Source organism: Pseudophryne corroboree, chromosome 6 (assembly GCF_028390025.1).
Source record: "Pseudophryne corroboree isolate aPseCor3 chromosome 6, aPseCor3.hap2, whole genome shotgun sequence".
In the NCBI taxonomy this organism is placed as follows: domain Eukaryota; kingdom Metazoa; phylum Chordata; class Amphibia; order Anura; family Myobatrachidae; genus Pseudophryne; species Pseudophryne corroboree.
In genome coordinates this window covers 284,878,072-284,893,770 of record NC_086449.1, presented here as the reverse complement: position 1 = coordinate 284,893,770, position 15,699 = coordinate 284,878,072, and the positions used below count along the sequence as shown (strand labels likewise).

General features: G+C 46.6%; 1 protein-coding gene across 2 annotated transcripts in view; it reads left to right on the top strand.

Moving 5' to 3' along the window:
- The window catches only part of MYO5C (myosin VC), a 333,517-nt gene that overhangs the window by 32,025 nt on the left and 285,793 nt on the right, over positions 1-15,699 (top strand). Inside the window, exon 1 of one of the 2 annotated variants that reach the window (XM_063926096.1) lies at positions 5,922-6,007. The exons of the other annotated variant lie outside the window; for it this stretch is intronic. Coding sequence (XP_063782166.1) covers positions 5,972-6,007 — 36 coding nt within the window. The 5' untranslated portion in view covers positions 5,922-5,971. Of the gene's footprint in view, positions 1-5,921; positions 6,008-15,699 lie in introns of those variants that run through there. 2 annotated transcript variants of the gene reach the window in all.

Sequence of the window (15,699 nt, the reverse complement as noted above, 5' to 3'; positions counted from 1 at the left end):
TCTGCTGGAAAAATGGTCCGGATCGCATCTTCAGATGCATCAGCGGATAACCCTGTCTCCAAGGACAAGGGTGTCTCTTCTGTGGGGGCTGCAGAGTGCTCATCTACTAAAGGGCCACAGATTCGGCATTCAGGACTGGGTCCTGGTGACCACGGATGCCAGCCTGAAAGGCTGGGGAGCAGTCACACAAGGAAAAAATTTCCAGGGAGTGTGATCAAGTCTGGAGACTTCTCTCCACATAAATATACTGGAGCTAAGAGCAATTTACAATGCTCTAAGCTTAGCAAGACCTCTGCTTCAAGGTCAGCCGGTATTGATCCAGTGGGACAACATCACGGCAGTCGCCCACGTAAACAGACAGGGCGGCACAAGAAGCAGGAGGGCAATGGCAGAAACTGCAAGGATTCTTCGCTGGGCGGAAAATCATGTGATAGCACTGTCAGCAGTGTTCATTCCGGGAGTGGACAACTGGGAAGCAGACTTCCTCAGCACGACCTCCACCCGGGAGAGTGGGGACTTCATCGGGAAGTCTTCCACATGATTGTGAACCGTTGGGAAAGACCAAAGGTGGACATGATGGCGTCCCGCCTGAACAAAAAACTGGACAGGTATTGCGCCAGGTCAAGAGACCCTCAGGCAATAGCTGTGGACGTTCTGGTAACACCGTGGGTGTACCAGTCGGTGTATGTGTTCCCTCCTCTGCTTCTCATACCTAAGGTACTGAGAATTATAAGACGTAGAGGAGTAAGAACTATACTCGTGGCTCCGGATTGGCCAAGAAGGACTTGGTACCCGGAACTTCAAGAGATGCTCACAGAGGACTCATGGCCTCTGCCGCTAAGAAGGGACTTGCTTCAGCAAGTACCATGTCTGTTCCAAGACTTACCGCGGCTGTGTTTGACGGCATGGCGGTTGAACGCCGGATCCTAAGGGAAAAGGCATTCCGGAAGAGGTCATTCCTACCCTGGTCAAAGCCAGGAAGGAGGTGACCGCACAACATTATCACCACATGTGGCGAAAATATGTTGCGTGGTGTGAGGCCAGGAAGGCCCCACGAAGAAATTTCAACTCGGTCGATTCCTGCATTTCCTGCAAACAGGAGTGTCTATGGGCCTCAAATTGGGGTCCATTAAGGTTCAAATTTCGGCCCTGTCGATTTTCTTCCAGAAAGAATTGGCTTCAGTTCCTGAAGTCCAGAAGTTTGTCAAGGGAGTACTGCATATACAACCCCCTTTTGTGCCTCCAGTGGCACTGTGGGATCTCAACGTAGTTCTGGGATTCCTCAAATCACATTGGTTTAAACCGCTCAAATCTGTGGATTTGAAACATCTCACATGGAAAGTGATCATGATGTTGGCCCTGGCCTCGGCCAGGCGAGTGTCAGAATTGGCGGCTTTGCCTCACAAAAGCCCATATCTGATTGTCCATTCGGACAGGGCAGAGCTGCGGACTCGTCCCCAGTTTCTCCCTAAGGTGGTGTCAGCGTTTCACCTGAACCAGCTTATTGTGGTACCTGCGGCTACTAGGGACTTGGAGGACTCCAAGTTGCTAGATGTTGTCAGGGCCCTGAAAATATAGGTTTCCAGGACGGCTGGAGTCAGGAAAACTGACTTGCTGTTATCCTGTATGCACCCAACAAACTGGGTGCTCTTGCTTCTAAGCAGACGATTGCTAGTTGGATGTGTAGTACAATTCAGCTTGCACATTCTGTGGCAGGCCTGCCACAGCCAAAATATGTAAATGCCCATTCCACAAGGAAGGTGGGCTCATCTTGGGCGGCTGCCCGAGGGGTCTCGGCTTTACAACTTTGCCGAGCTGCTACTTGGTCAGGGGCACACCCTGGCTGAGGAGGACCTGGAGTTCTCTCACTCGGTGCTGCAGAGTCATCCGCACTCTCCCGCCCGTTTGGGAGCTTTGGTATAATCCCCATGGTCCTGACGGAGTCCCCAGCATCCACTTAGGACGTCAGAGAAAATAAGAATTTACTTACCGATAATTCTATTTCTCGTAGTTCGTAGTGGATGCTGGGCGCCCATCCCAAGTGCGGATTGTCTGCAATACTTGTACATAGTTATTGTTACAAAAATCGGGTTATTATTGTTGTGAGCCATCTTTTCAGAGGCTCCGCTGTTATCATGCTGTTAACTGGGTTCAGATCACAGGTTGTACAGTGTGATTGGTGTGGCTGGTATGAGTCTTACCCGGGATTCAAAATCCTTCCTTATTGTGTACGCTCGTCCGGGCACAGTATCCTAACTGAGGCTTGGAGGAGGGTCATAGGGGGAGGAGCCAGTGCACACCACCTGATCCTAAAGCTTTTACTTTTGTGCCCTGTCTCCTGCGGAGCCGCTATTCCCCATGGTCCTGACGGAGTCCCCAGCATCCACTACGGACTACGAGAAATAGAATTATCGGTAAGTAAATTCTTATTTTTTTACAGTGCTGTCACTTAAGCAGTTATTTCTGCATGTTTTACAGTCAGATTTAAGGGATATTTATCAAAGCTTGGAGAGAGATAAAGTACCAACCAATCAGCTACTGTAAATTTTTCAAATACAGCTTGTGAAATAAATGACAGTTTATAGCTGACTGACTGGTACTTTATCTCTCTCCAAGCTTTGATAAATCTCCTCCATAGTTTGGAAAATAGACCCCTAATTCTATTCTCCTCAGCTTTGCTGGCTGGCTGCCATTTATTTAAGGACATTATGAAAAGGTGAACAAGGTCAGGGAGAGCTGAATGGGTCCCGGGTACTAGGGATGTGGCCACATCCGGGAGGCGTTACAACGTCCCCTCCCCCCAAAAAATAAGCTTCACTGCTTGCTGCAAAAGGGAGATGACAAAGGCCCCCGGTGGGACCCTCCAACAAGCCCAAGTAATCAGTACACATACCCTACCCACCCTTCTCGGTGCCCCTGGACATGGTGAAAAGCATGTAGGCAGAGGATGGGGTGAAAGAAGCACATTTAGTTAAGTTAAATTCAGACACCACAGTCTTAGTAAGAGCTCTTGTTGCAGCTATGTTTGTGCGTAGTTGCCTGACACTTGTTTGTCCGGTGGTGTAAATAGTACATGGGAAATATGCAGCTTGTAGTTAAGGCTTGTAGTTAAGGCTTGTGGCTTGTGATTACAGTAGTCACAAATGGGCGCTGGGACACTCTAATCAATGGAAAGTGCACTTGTCTTGTGGTAGTAGGTTGTCCTTTAACACAACTTCTCAGGGCATGACTTGTAATAGCTGAATACACACATTACACTACAGTAGAGCTTATACACGTTACATCACAGTAGGATTGCTTATGCACTATATGCCACAGCAGAGCCCCTTATACACGTTACACCACCCAGTAGAGCTCCTTACAGCAGCTGGGGCAGAAAGGGGTGCTGCAACAGTCGGGACAGAGAAAGGTGCTGCAGCAGCTGAGGCAGAAAGAGGGGCTGCAGCAGCTGAGGCAGAAAGAGGTGCTGCAGCAACTGGGGCAGAGGGAGGCGCTGCAGCAGCTAGGGCAGAGAGAGGTGTTTCAGCAGCTGGGACATAGAAAGATGCTGCTGCTGCAGCAGCTGGGACAGAGAGAGGTGCTGCAGCAGCAGGGACAGAGAGAGGTGCTGCGCAGCTGGGGCAGAGAGTGGTGTAGCAGGACAGAAGTTACCCTGCTGCACAGCTATAAGCAGACAGTGAGACATATAAAGTGTCAGTGTCTCCTGTTATCACCTCTGGTCTGCCCCGAGTCATTGGGGACTGTGTAATGTGTGGAGGGAAGGAGAGAGAGAGACACAGACTGTGGTGTGTGTGGGGAAGGAAAGAGAGATATACATATTTATATATGTGTATAGATAAATGAATAATATATATCTATTTATTAACAGTTCCTTATATTGCACGGCAAATTCCATTGCGGATGAACACACACACACACACACACACACACACACACACACACACACACACACACACATATATATATATATACATAAATAATCTGAGGGGGACCCAGAGATATCACTGTACGGGTCCCCAAGATTTCTGTTGCATGCCTGCCGATTATACTTGTTATGCCACAGTAGAGCCATTTATATACATTACGCCACAGTAGAGCTGCTTATACACGTTACACTACAGTAGAGCCCCTTATACATGTTACACCATAGTAGAGCCATTTATACACGTTACATCACAGTAGAGCCTCATATACACATTATACCAGAGTAGAGCCGCTTATACACGTTACACCACAGTAGAGCCCCTTATACACGTCACACCACAGTAGGATTGCTTATGCACTTTATGCCACAGTAGAGCCCCTTATACACTTTACACCGCCCAGTAGAGCTCCTTATACATGTTACACCTCAGTAGAGCCACTTATACACGTTACACCACAGTACAGCCGCTAATACACGTTACACTACAGTACAGCCACTTATTATTATTATTATTATTATCCTTTATTTATATGGCGCCACAAGGGTTCCGCAGCGCCCGATTACAGAGTACAAATGCACATAAAAAATAGGAAAACAGTGACTTACAGTTGAATACAATATAGGACAAGTACAGGGCAACTAAGCATAACTACACCAGTAAACATAGAGATAAGTGCCACAGTAGAGCCCCTTATACACGTTACACCACCCAGTAGAGCTCCTTATACACCGCAGTAGACCCGCTTATACACGTTATGCCAAAGTAGAGCTTCTTATACATGTTATGCCACAGTAGAGCTGCTTATACACGTTACACCACAGTAGAGCCCCTTATACATGTTACACCACAGTAGGATTGCTAATGCACTTTATGCCACAGTAGAGCCCCTTATACATGTTACACCACCCAGTAGAGCTCCTCACACATGTTACACCACAGTAGAGCCACTTATACACGTTATGCCACAGTAGAGCCACTTATACACGCTACACCACAGTACAGGCGCTTATACACGTTATTCCACAGTAGAGCCCCTTATACACGTTACACCACCCAGTAGAACTCCTTATACATATTACACCACAGTAGAGCCGTTTATAAACGGTATGCCAAAATAGAAATGCTTCTACATGTTATGCCACAGTAGAGCCCCTTATACACTTACACCACAGTAGAGCCATTTATACACGTTATACCACAGTAGAGCCGCTTATACATGTTACTCTGCAGCTTCGAATGCAGAAAGAAGGTGCTGCAGCAGCAGCTGGGGTAGAGAGAGTTGCTGCAGCATCAATGTATAGAGAGGTGCTGTAGCAGCTGGGCAGAAAGAGGTGCTGCAACAGCCGGGACAGAGAGAGGTGCTGCAGTAGCTGAGGTAGAAAGAGGTGCTGCAGCAGCTGAAGCGGAAAGAGATGCAGCAGCAGCTGGGGCAGAGATGCTGGGGCAGAAAGTGGTGCTTCTGCAGCTGGGACAGAGAGAGAGATGCTGCAGCAGCTGAGACAGAGAGCTGCTGCAGCAGCTGGGACAGAGAGAGGTGCTGCAGCAGCTCCTAACATTATTGTGCTAAATCATTTTTGTTTAAAATAAATAATACGTCAAGTATTCGTTGTGAATAGGTTAACAAAACATAACAAACACTCCATTTTGCCTGAAGCGGCCTATAATAGGAACAGTGGACAGCTCTGCCAATATACAGATGCATGTTTACATATTTTCTTGATTATTGTTCTTTCTATGATATTAAATAAGTTTGATAAATGATCAATTGAAAGAGTGAAAACTCTGCAATCATGCTGCTCTAGGCATGCCTTTCCTGTGGCCTCCTAACTAAACAGTAACATAAAGGGCATATCCTGTCTAATTAGTGATCTAGAGGATGGTACACTGAAGCCATAAAATAGCTGACTGACGGGATTATAATATTTAGTTTAGTAATAACGTAACCGGACCCAACAGGTGTTCACACACCTGCTTCATTTCATTTATTATACAGTTTATATGCCAAGCTCAAACCAGAAAGGCAGAGAGGCAGAGTACAACACTTCATGCCACATACAGACTGTCTGCAAGAGAAGCCTGAGGTAACATATTCTTACAATGAGAGTGGGCAAGTAGATCACCTGCCCTCCACCTAATGTTATCAGTATGCTGGTATACACATTTCATGTAAAATATGCTTCCTATTTAATCTAGCTTCTCAAAGCTTAAGCTTCATTTTAATATAAGCGCAATACCGAGCAGGGTCCTCTTCCCTCATGTGCTTTTACGTCTCTTAACCTATCTTCTTTTCACTACTCCCTTTGACGGCACCAAATCTCTCGGTTTTCTGCCGTCCTCATACTTATTTCAGTGCTGTATACTGACGCAGCTATGCTTATATGCCCTGATGCCCTGTACTTGTCCTATACTTCTCCTTGTCCTGTTTTGAATTCTAAGTTGCTGTCTTCATGTTTTGCTTATTTGTTTACTCTGTAATTGGGCGCTGTGGATCCCATGTGGCGCCATATAAATAAAGGATAATAATAGTAACATTCAGTAATGTCATGCCTTTGTTTTATTTGTCATTTTCATGTAGTCCATGGCAGAACATTATTTGCCTTTTGCACAGGGCGATTGGAAACATACACTGATGTGTTCCTTATCCATGTGAGGCACCTCCTGTAATGTCATCAGGTAGTTCTTGTTGCATCAGCATAGGCTGGAAATTACATTACAAAGTAATGCCACACAATTACCCCTGTGGGTGAGCATGGTATATGAGAATTCTCTATTAACGTTTTTAATTGGTAACAAGTGAATTGCCACGATTATATTTGGCAACATTCCTGCAGCATATAGCAGTACATACAATACTGTGAGGTATATTCAATTAAAGTTGGATCCATTCCGACATGTATTTGTCGGAATGGATCCGACAACCTCTATTCAATCCCATCTTAATTCGACTTTTTCAAGTCGAATTAAGATGGGACGCAGAGGAGGAGAAGGGGGGTGAGCCGCGGGGGGACAGCCGGCGGGCATACAGGAGACATTAGCGCTACGATCAGTGCTACCGTAGCGCTACGATCAGCGCTGCAGCAGGATGTCACTCAGCCGCCCGACCTCACGGCAGCTTCCACCCGTCTCCAACAGTGTGCTGTTGGAGACGGGTGGAAGCTGCCGTGAGGTCGGGCGGGTGAGTGACATCCAGCTGAAGCGCTGATCGTAGCGCTGATCTCCTGTATGCCCGACGGCTGTCCCCCCGTCTCCCTGCGGCTCCCCCCCCTCTCGCCTCCTCCGGGTCAATCTCATTCCGACATCATTTTGATGTCGGATTGAGATAGTCGAAAAGGGGGCCAAAACCTGTTGGTTGAGTAAAATTCTGTCCTTTCTTGTTAATTACATTTTTGTAGAGGATGAAAAGTTCATACTGGAGGTATAATTAGTTTACTCGTGCCTGCCTGGGCTGTTTAATATATATATATATATATATAACATGTATAATCCTGCACTCGCATCAGGAATTTAAAGACAACCGTGGGGTGCTCCTAGTGGAAATCTCCATAGAATGGTAGATCCACAATATTTAGACAAAAGTCCAGCAGTGTGGGGGTGCACTCATCCGATCAAATGATTTCTCGCTAGTTCACTTTTTCACAATAGCTTTATTTCAGTCGAGATTAGGCTTATTTAGTCGACGTTTCGATCCTCAGTTTGGGATCTTTATCAAGATAAGCTTCCAGTTATACACAATATTTTGAAAGCATCATATATTGATTACTGAAAAAACAGAGAATAAACAAAATAAAAATACATACAATGAAAGAAACAAAATACAAAAAAACATCAGTAGACCACCACGCCCCTCGTGTCAATTATCAAACAAGTTCATTTGGCACCATATGTGGGTCAAAGACACAAACCAATGTCACTGTTAGTAATCACCGTGAGTGTACACCTACACCAAAGGCATGCACAGATACAAGGTATTAAAACCTATAAAGTGTAATACAACTAGCATAATAATGCCAGTAACTCCGTACACTTACTCAGACAAATCAATATGTCAGGTTCAGACAATACCCGGGCTGTACGGTTAGTGAGGCCATATTCAAATGGAAATTCTGTAAAAGGGCAAACCAATGCATATATCTGTATGTGCACATCCACACACGAACACACATACAGACAAACAATCAACGTGTCTATAGGATCACCAGTAAGTGAGCTCAAACCATAGTACTTACACTTATGATTATTAGGCTTCACAGTCATGGAACAGCTTAGACAACAAAGGTGATCACTGTAAAGGAATATATAGTAAGCTAACCTCTCAATCTGCTGAAAGGCCAAAATACAGTTACTTTCTTGCCTGATATATAATATAATACAGTACTCACCAGTAATGATGATGATCATTACTGGTGAGTACTGTATGTTCCATGACTGTGAATCCTAATAATCATAAGTGTAAGTACTATGGTACTATGGTAAGTACCATTTGAATATGGCCTCACTAACCGTACAGCCCGGGTATTGTCTGAACCTGACATATTGATTTGTCTGAGTAAGTGTACGGAGTTACTGGCATTATTATGCTAGTTGTATTACACTTTATAGGTTTTAATACCTTGTATCTGTGCATGCCCTTGGTGTAGGTGTACACTCACGGTGATTACTAACAGTGACATTGGTTTGTGTCTTTGACCCACATATGGTGCCAAATGAACGTGTTTGATAATTGACACGAGGGGCGTGGTGGTCTACTGATGTTTTTTTGTATTTTGTTTCTTTCATTGTATGTATTTTTATTTTGTTTATTCTCTGTTTTTTACAGTAATCAATATATGATGCTTTCAAAATATTGTGTATAACTGGAAGCTTATCTTGATAAAGATCCCAAACTGAGGATCGAAACGTCGACTAAATAAGCCTAATCTCGACTGAAATAAAGCTATTGTGAAAAAGTGAACTAGCGAGAAATCATTTGATCGGATGAGTGCACCTCCACACTGCTGGACTTTTGTCTATATATATATATATATATATATATATATATATATATATATATATAAGCTTCCATACTTAAGTGCTAATACCACCTTCTTTTGTCAGTATTTTCTACCACCTACAGTAATTTACCCCAATTAACTGTTTAGCGAGGTCCCTCTCCTGGGATCTGTTGGGATCCAGATAATTTTCTAATGAGTCTTACATAGGGACTTTAGACACAAGTTATATGGTGTGGCCCCCCCTTACATATAATTTTTAATATATTTAAAATAATATAGGTGGACTTAAGGGGTCATTCAGCGGCCCGCAGCACAGTTTGCCGACGGAGGCAAATTGCGTGCACGGGGACACATATTGTGGTCGCATCTCCAATGGATGCGACCGCAATGTGATTGACAGCGGTGGGCGTTCGCAGGAAGGCAACATGGCATTGGGAGGGGGGGAGAGGGCAGGGGGGCCTAACGAGGGGGAGGGGCTAGGACAGTTTTTGGGACGGCTGCGTGACGTCCCAAGCAGCCGCTCCGATTAAAAAAATGATGGCCGACCGCCTGACAGTGCAGCCGGGCTGCGTGACGTCACACGCAGCCGCCCCAATGAGAAAAATGCCAGCTGACCACCTGCATACGCAGCCTAGGGTCATCCACAGTTGCTGCGACCGCAATTAAATTGCAGTTGCAGCCACTGGGAAAGCCACTCTGCATGCCATGGGCGGTCCTCAGCATGCAACAGAAAGGATTGCATATTCTGCTTATTAGCAGACTCTGCAATCCATACTGAATAACCTCCCTAGTATTTAAACAAGTGTTTTTCAACAACTGTGCCGTGGAGACTAGTGCTCCCTGAGCAGTCTCCAGGTGTGCCGCCATAGAAGCACAGCCAGGCCCGTCAGTGTTTTGCCGCTACTGAGGCCTTGGAACGATCAATACTGGCGGGTTTAGTGGTTGCAGAGCCAGTTCTAATTTTGGGCCCGGGCAAAGTTGGGCTCTTCTGGCTTTCTCAGATGTGGCTCAGGCGTTACCTATGGAGAAGCTGTGACATGACATCCTAAGACACGCAACTGCACCATGCATCACCATTATATTTCAGTGTGCTTTGGCAATATTTATATCTTGTTCAGTGTGCCGCGAGTTGTAAAAGGTTGAAAATCTCTGTGCGACAAAACCGCTGAAAGACGTGCATTGGTGGAGGGGCCCCAGTTTGCTACCCCTCCCCAGTATGCCTGTGTTGTAGCCAGTGGCAGTGGCGCCATCTTCTCGGTGATCTCTTCGGGAAGATAGCACCGCACGGTATCCGGACTCCAGGTCGACAACAAAAAGGTCGACACACCTTAGGTCGACACACCTTAGGTCAACATGGACAAAAGGTCGACAGGAACAAGGTCGACATTGAAAAAGGTCAACATGAGTTTTTCACAATTTTTTTTCTTTTTTGGAACCTTTTCATACTTAACGATCCACGTGGACTCCGATTGGAACGGTAATCTGTGCCAATCGGAGCGGAGCGAAGGCACCATGCCCGAAGCATGGCGAGCGAAGCGAGCCATGCGATTGGACGCGGTGCACTAATTGGGGTTCCCGGTCACTCTACGCAGAAAACGACACCAAAAAAACATAAAAAACTCATGTCGACCTTTTTCCATGTCGACCTTGTTCCTGTCGACCTTTTGTCCATGTCGACCTTTTGTCCATGTCGACCTAAGGTGTGTCAACCAATTGGCGTCGACCTAAGGTGTGTCGACCTTTGTGTTGTCGACCTGGAGTCCCAGACCCCACCGTACATAGGGGGTAATTCAGAGTTGATTGTAGATGTGCATAATTTTAGCACATATACGATCATTTGGGGGGGACGCCCAGCACATGGCTAGTCCTCCCCACATGTCAGGACCAACCCCCCTCCCCTGCACAGGTACAAAAGCTTTGCACGGTGGCGATGCTTATGTACCTAGCGAGTAGCTCCTTATCTGCATAGCTCCTGCGTGCTGGCAGGGAGCTACCCGCCGCGTTCCGGGTTGCAACGGCTGCGTGTGACGTCACGCAGCCACCGCGGACCCCCCCATGCCTCCGTTGTCCGGACTGCGCCCCGCCAACGGCGTTGTAACGCTGTTGGCATGCCCCCTCCCGCCACCGCAACTGCCTCTGCCTGTCTATCAGGCAGAGGTGATCCCAGCCACTGGGCTCCCGGGGTGTGCAGTCCACAAAGTAATTCAGACTGCGGCATTGGGGGGGGGGGGGTACTATTGTAACCACGCCTCTTTTAATTTTGCAACTAGGGGATGCCTAATCCCTTGCACAGGTTCTAGCTCTGCTTGATGGGTGGGGGATGAGTTCCACCACCACTCCAAGACCACTTTCAGCACTGGGGTACACTGGTACTCCAGAGGAAATAACATTGGGGTGTAGAGTTGGATCTTGATCCGTGGCACCAACAGGCTAAAGCTTTGACTGTTCCCAGGATGCACTGCACCGCATTCTCTATAGCCCCGCCTCCAGGCACTGGAGCTCAGTTTGTAAGTTGGTGCCTGCAGTGCAGGCAGTTAACAGGTGGGGCTGCGATAGGAATCCCTGAAAAGAGCTTTTTAAAGAAGAAAGAAGACTTCAAGGACTGCAGCACAGGCATGTCAGTCTGACATTCTGTGCTGCGGCTCCATCACCTCCCTCAGCGGCGCTGCATACTCCCACGCCCTGGTTGCCAGGTACTTGCAGCGGAGGCTCTCCGGTTCCCTTAAGGCACACACCACTGCTGCTGCTCTCCTGGATCACGTGGCTGTACTTCAGAGAGGAGGTAAGAGGGTCCCCTAGCTGGGACCCGCCGAAATCGCGATCCGGTTGTGGTCCCAGGAGATGGACCGCGCAACTGGCGTGGACACTATGGCCATGCAGGAACCCCACTACATCCATCAGGGCAGGGAGCACAGGTCCGATTTACTGAAATCCGTTTAACATAGGCTCCATAGTACCCGGTGGTGAAGTCCAGCAGAGAGGATTTACAGGACAGGATTTACATGTCGTTTAGACAGCGTTAGTTAAGAACAAGTTCACTCTTGGCTGCTTTTTCCAATATGCTAACTACGCTTGTAACATGGCTTACGCCCCCTATGGGACCTCCTGTGCCATCACAGCCACATATTGTCCCTGTAGTTAATCCACCATGGGCGGATACTCTGTCAACCCAGTTACAGCAATTAAATCAGTCCTTGGTTTAACAAACACCTACCCATCGCCCTACTGGGACCAAAGGGTCATCTAAGCGGGCCATTTCTTCCTACTAATATTTCAGATGATTCTTCTGTCGAAGAGAGTTAGATTTGGGTGGGGTGTGTTGAATCTGCAATCTAAATTGCAGTGTAAAATAAAGCAGCCAGTATTTACCATGCACAGAAACAAAATAACCCACCCAAATCTAACTCTCTCTGCACATGTTACATCTGCCTCCCCTGCAGTGCACATGGTTTAGCCCAACTGCTAACAAAAATCCTGCTGCGATCAACTCAGAATTACCCCCATAGTCTCCCTGCATCACACCAGCAAGTTACAATAGTTTAAATGGTATCAGAACAAAGGGATTTACCTTTACAGGATAGGAGGGGACAGAACAAGGTTATAAGGTGGTGTTTGGTATCCAGCTGTAGAATATTTTAAGGGCAATATTCCGGTGTTGGTTTGCAGAAGATCACACGCTCCTGCGAATAGTTATGCGCATTAGCAGAATATAAATATTAACTGTGTTTACTGTACATTTGGTATGCGGCGGGAACCCAGAGGAGACCACCTGCAAGTGCACCTGGAACAGACATCGCCCACCTATTCAAACCAACCTATGACCTCTCCTGTACTATAAATGACCATCCCTGTGTCCAATGGACAAAGAGATTTCAGTATCCATTGTGTTAGGTTTTGGAATATTGTATAAAAGAGCCAGCTGCATGCCCGGCCACACACAGACTCTGAAGGTCATCTACCTTGATGACTGAGGACCAGACTGGGAAGCGCAGGCGAAACCAAACACGTATGTACCATTGATTGTAGCCATTCTTCTATTGTATTGTATTGTTTATATTGTAACCCACTGCAAGTAAAGAACCGTTGGTGGGTTAGACCCCAACCTAGTTTTGAATTACAGTTGGTGTTGTGTCCCATTTCCTTGCTAAGGTTATAAGTGTATTACAGTCACACGTGCAGCTGCTAAGTGCTCACGGTGTATCTTTGGGTGTGTACGCACTGAGTGTACTTTGGGGGTAATTCCAAGTTGATCGCAGCAGGATATTTTTTAGCAGTTGGGCAAAACCATGTGCACTGCAGGGGGGGCAGAAATAACATTTGCAGAGAGAGTAAGATTTGGGTGGGTTATTTTGTTTCTGTGCAGGGTAAATACTGGCTGCTTTATTTTTACACTGCAATTTAGATTGCAGATTGAACTCACCACACCCAAATCTAACTCTCTCTGCACGTTATATCTGCCTCCCCTGCAGTGCACATGGTTTTGCCCAATTGCTAAAAAAAATCCTGCTGCGATCAACTTGGAATTACCCCCTTTGTACGGCCAGCGTGGCGTTTGTACGCAAAGTACGTACACAGTACGGGGCCTGTACGCTAATGGTGTAAAAAGTACGTAGGTTAAAGATTGTGTACAGCGGCCGCAGCGGCTCCATTTAAAGTGTATTAAATGTCTTTTTAAAGTAGTGCTTTTAGTCCTGTAAGTAAACCGACGTTTACACTTCCGATTCGGATGGGGAATATACTGATCCATCAGATGCTGATACTGCTGCTTCTGATGATGATTCTACTACACAGGTTGATGTCCCTGACCTAGTGAAGGCTATCAAGCTGATTTTTCAGATTGATGATGACGTTGACCCTCATGACACGTCTAAGAAACCTGATAAGTTCAAACGGCAGAAGGTTACTAAATTAGTTTTACCACATTCTGACCATTTAATTGACATATGTCAAGAATCCTGGTCTTCTCCAGGAAATACATTTTCCCTGTCTAAAAAGATGCTAGCTCGTTATCCTATTTCTGCGGAGTTGAGTAACAAGTGGAAAAACCCGCCATCAGTGGACTCACATGTAGCCTGTCTTGTGGTGTCATCTACTCTGTCACCACCATCACCTCTGTGAAGGAACCGATGGATAAACATATGGAAGGTTGCTTGAAGTCTATTTACACCCTTACAGGTGCTGTACATAGACCCACTATGGCAGCCTCTTGGGGCTGCAAAAGGCATTGAAGCATGGGTTCAAACTATTGAGGAAGAGCTACCTCTTAATTTTTTCTGACACTGCCAGACAATATCTGTCATACATTACCACAGCCTCCCATTATATTCAGGAGGCGGCCTCTGATGCAGGCGTTATGACAGCTAAGGCATCTACTACGTCTATCCTAGCTCGCCGAATTCTGTAGTTACAGTCCTGGTCGGTGTACCTGGACTCTAAGAAGTCCTTGGAGGTGCTCCCTTTTAGGGGAGATATACTATTTGGGGAGGATCTGAACAAGATTGTGACTGACATGGCGACGACCAAGACTGCGTTTCTCCCAAGTAATAATCCTTTGGCTCCGAAGGCTAAGAGTACTACTTTTCATTCCTTTCGCCCTCCAGGTAAAGCAAAGGGTCAGGCGTACCCAAGACAGTCTCGCACTTCCAAATCCTCTAAACCCAATCCTAAACGTTCTTGGGCCGCCCGTCAGCTTGCTTCCAAACCAGACCCCAGGGTGGGAGGCCGACTTCTGCAGTTCGCCCAGGTATGGTTAAAGACCACTTCAGATGCCTGGGTGGAGAAGTGGTCTCTCACAGGTACGCAGTTTCCTTCAGGAGACGCCACCTTCGCCAGTTTTGCTCGATGGTTATCCCTTTGGATCCATTAAAAGCACAAACTCTACATTTGGTTGTACAATCCCTCCTGGATACTAGAGTGATTTTGCCAGTGCCTCTGTCTCACAGAGGCAGGGGATACTATTCGACGCTGTTTCTGGTTCCGAAGCCGAATGGATCCTCCCGGCCTATACTCCACCTCAAATCTTGTAACAAATTTTTCAGGGTATCCAAATTCCATATGGAAACCCTGCGCTCTGTTGTACTGGCTTTGGAACCCAAGGACTATAGGGTATCCCTGGATATACAGGATGCTTACCCTACACATGCCTATTGCCATGTCGCATCAGCAATATCTGTGGTTTGCTATTGGCAACCTACATTATCAATTACAAGTCTTACCTTTCGGACTGACCATGGCTCCTTGGATCTTAACCAAGGTCACGGTATCAGGATCCTGCTGTATCTGTACAACTTGTTGATCCTGGCGAACTCCCCAGAGGTTCTTCTCCGTCATCTGGAACTGACGGTCCAATTCCTACAAGCCCACGGGTGGCTCATCAACTGGAAGAAATCCTTACTGGTCCCTGCTCAGAGCATGGTGCACCTGAGGACGTTACTGGACACATACAACCAACGTTTGTTCTTGTCTCCAGAGAAGGTCCTGAAACTTCAGGACAGATTCAGATGCTTCCGCTTTTGTCCAAGAGTGTCGATACACTTGACGATGCAAGTACTAGGCCTCATGGTGTCGGCTTTCAACATGGTAGAGTACGCTCAATTTCATTCTCGCCCTCTACAGAGGTTAATCCTTTCCAAGTGGGATGGCCTGCCTCACCGGATCAGGTCTCAAATGAACTCCTTCACTCCGGAGGTCCGTCTGTCGCTGAGCTGGTGGCTACAGGACCAACAATTGAGCAGGGGTCGTCCCTTCTGGATCTCCAACTGGTTCCTCCTAACAACGGATGC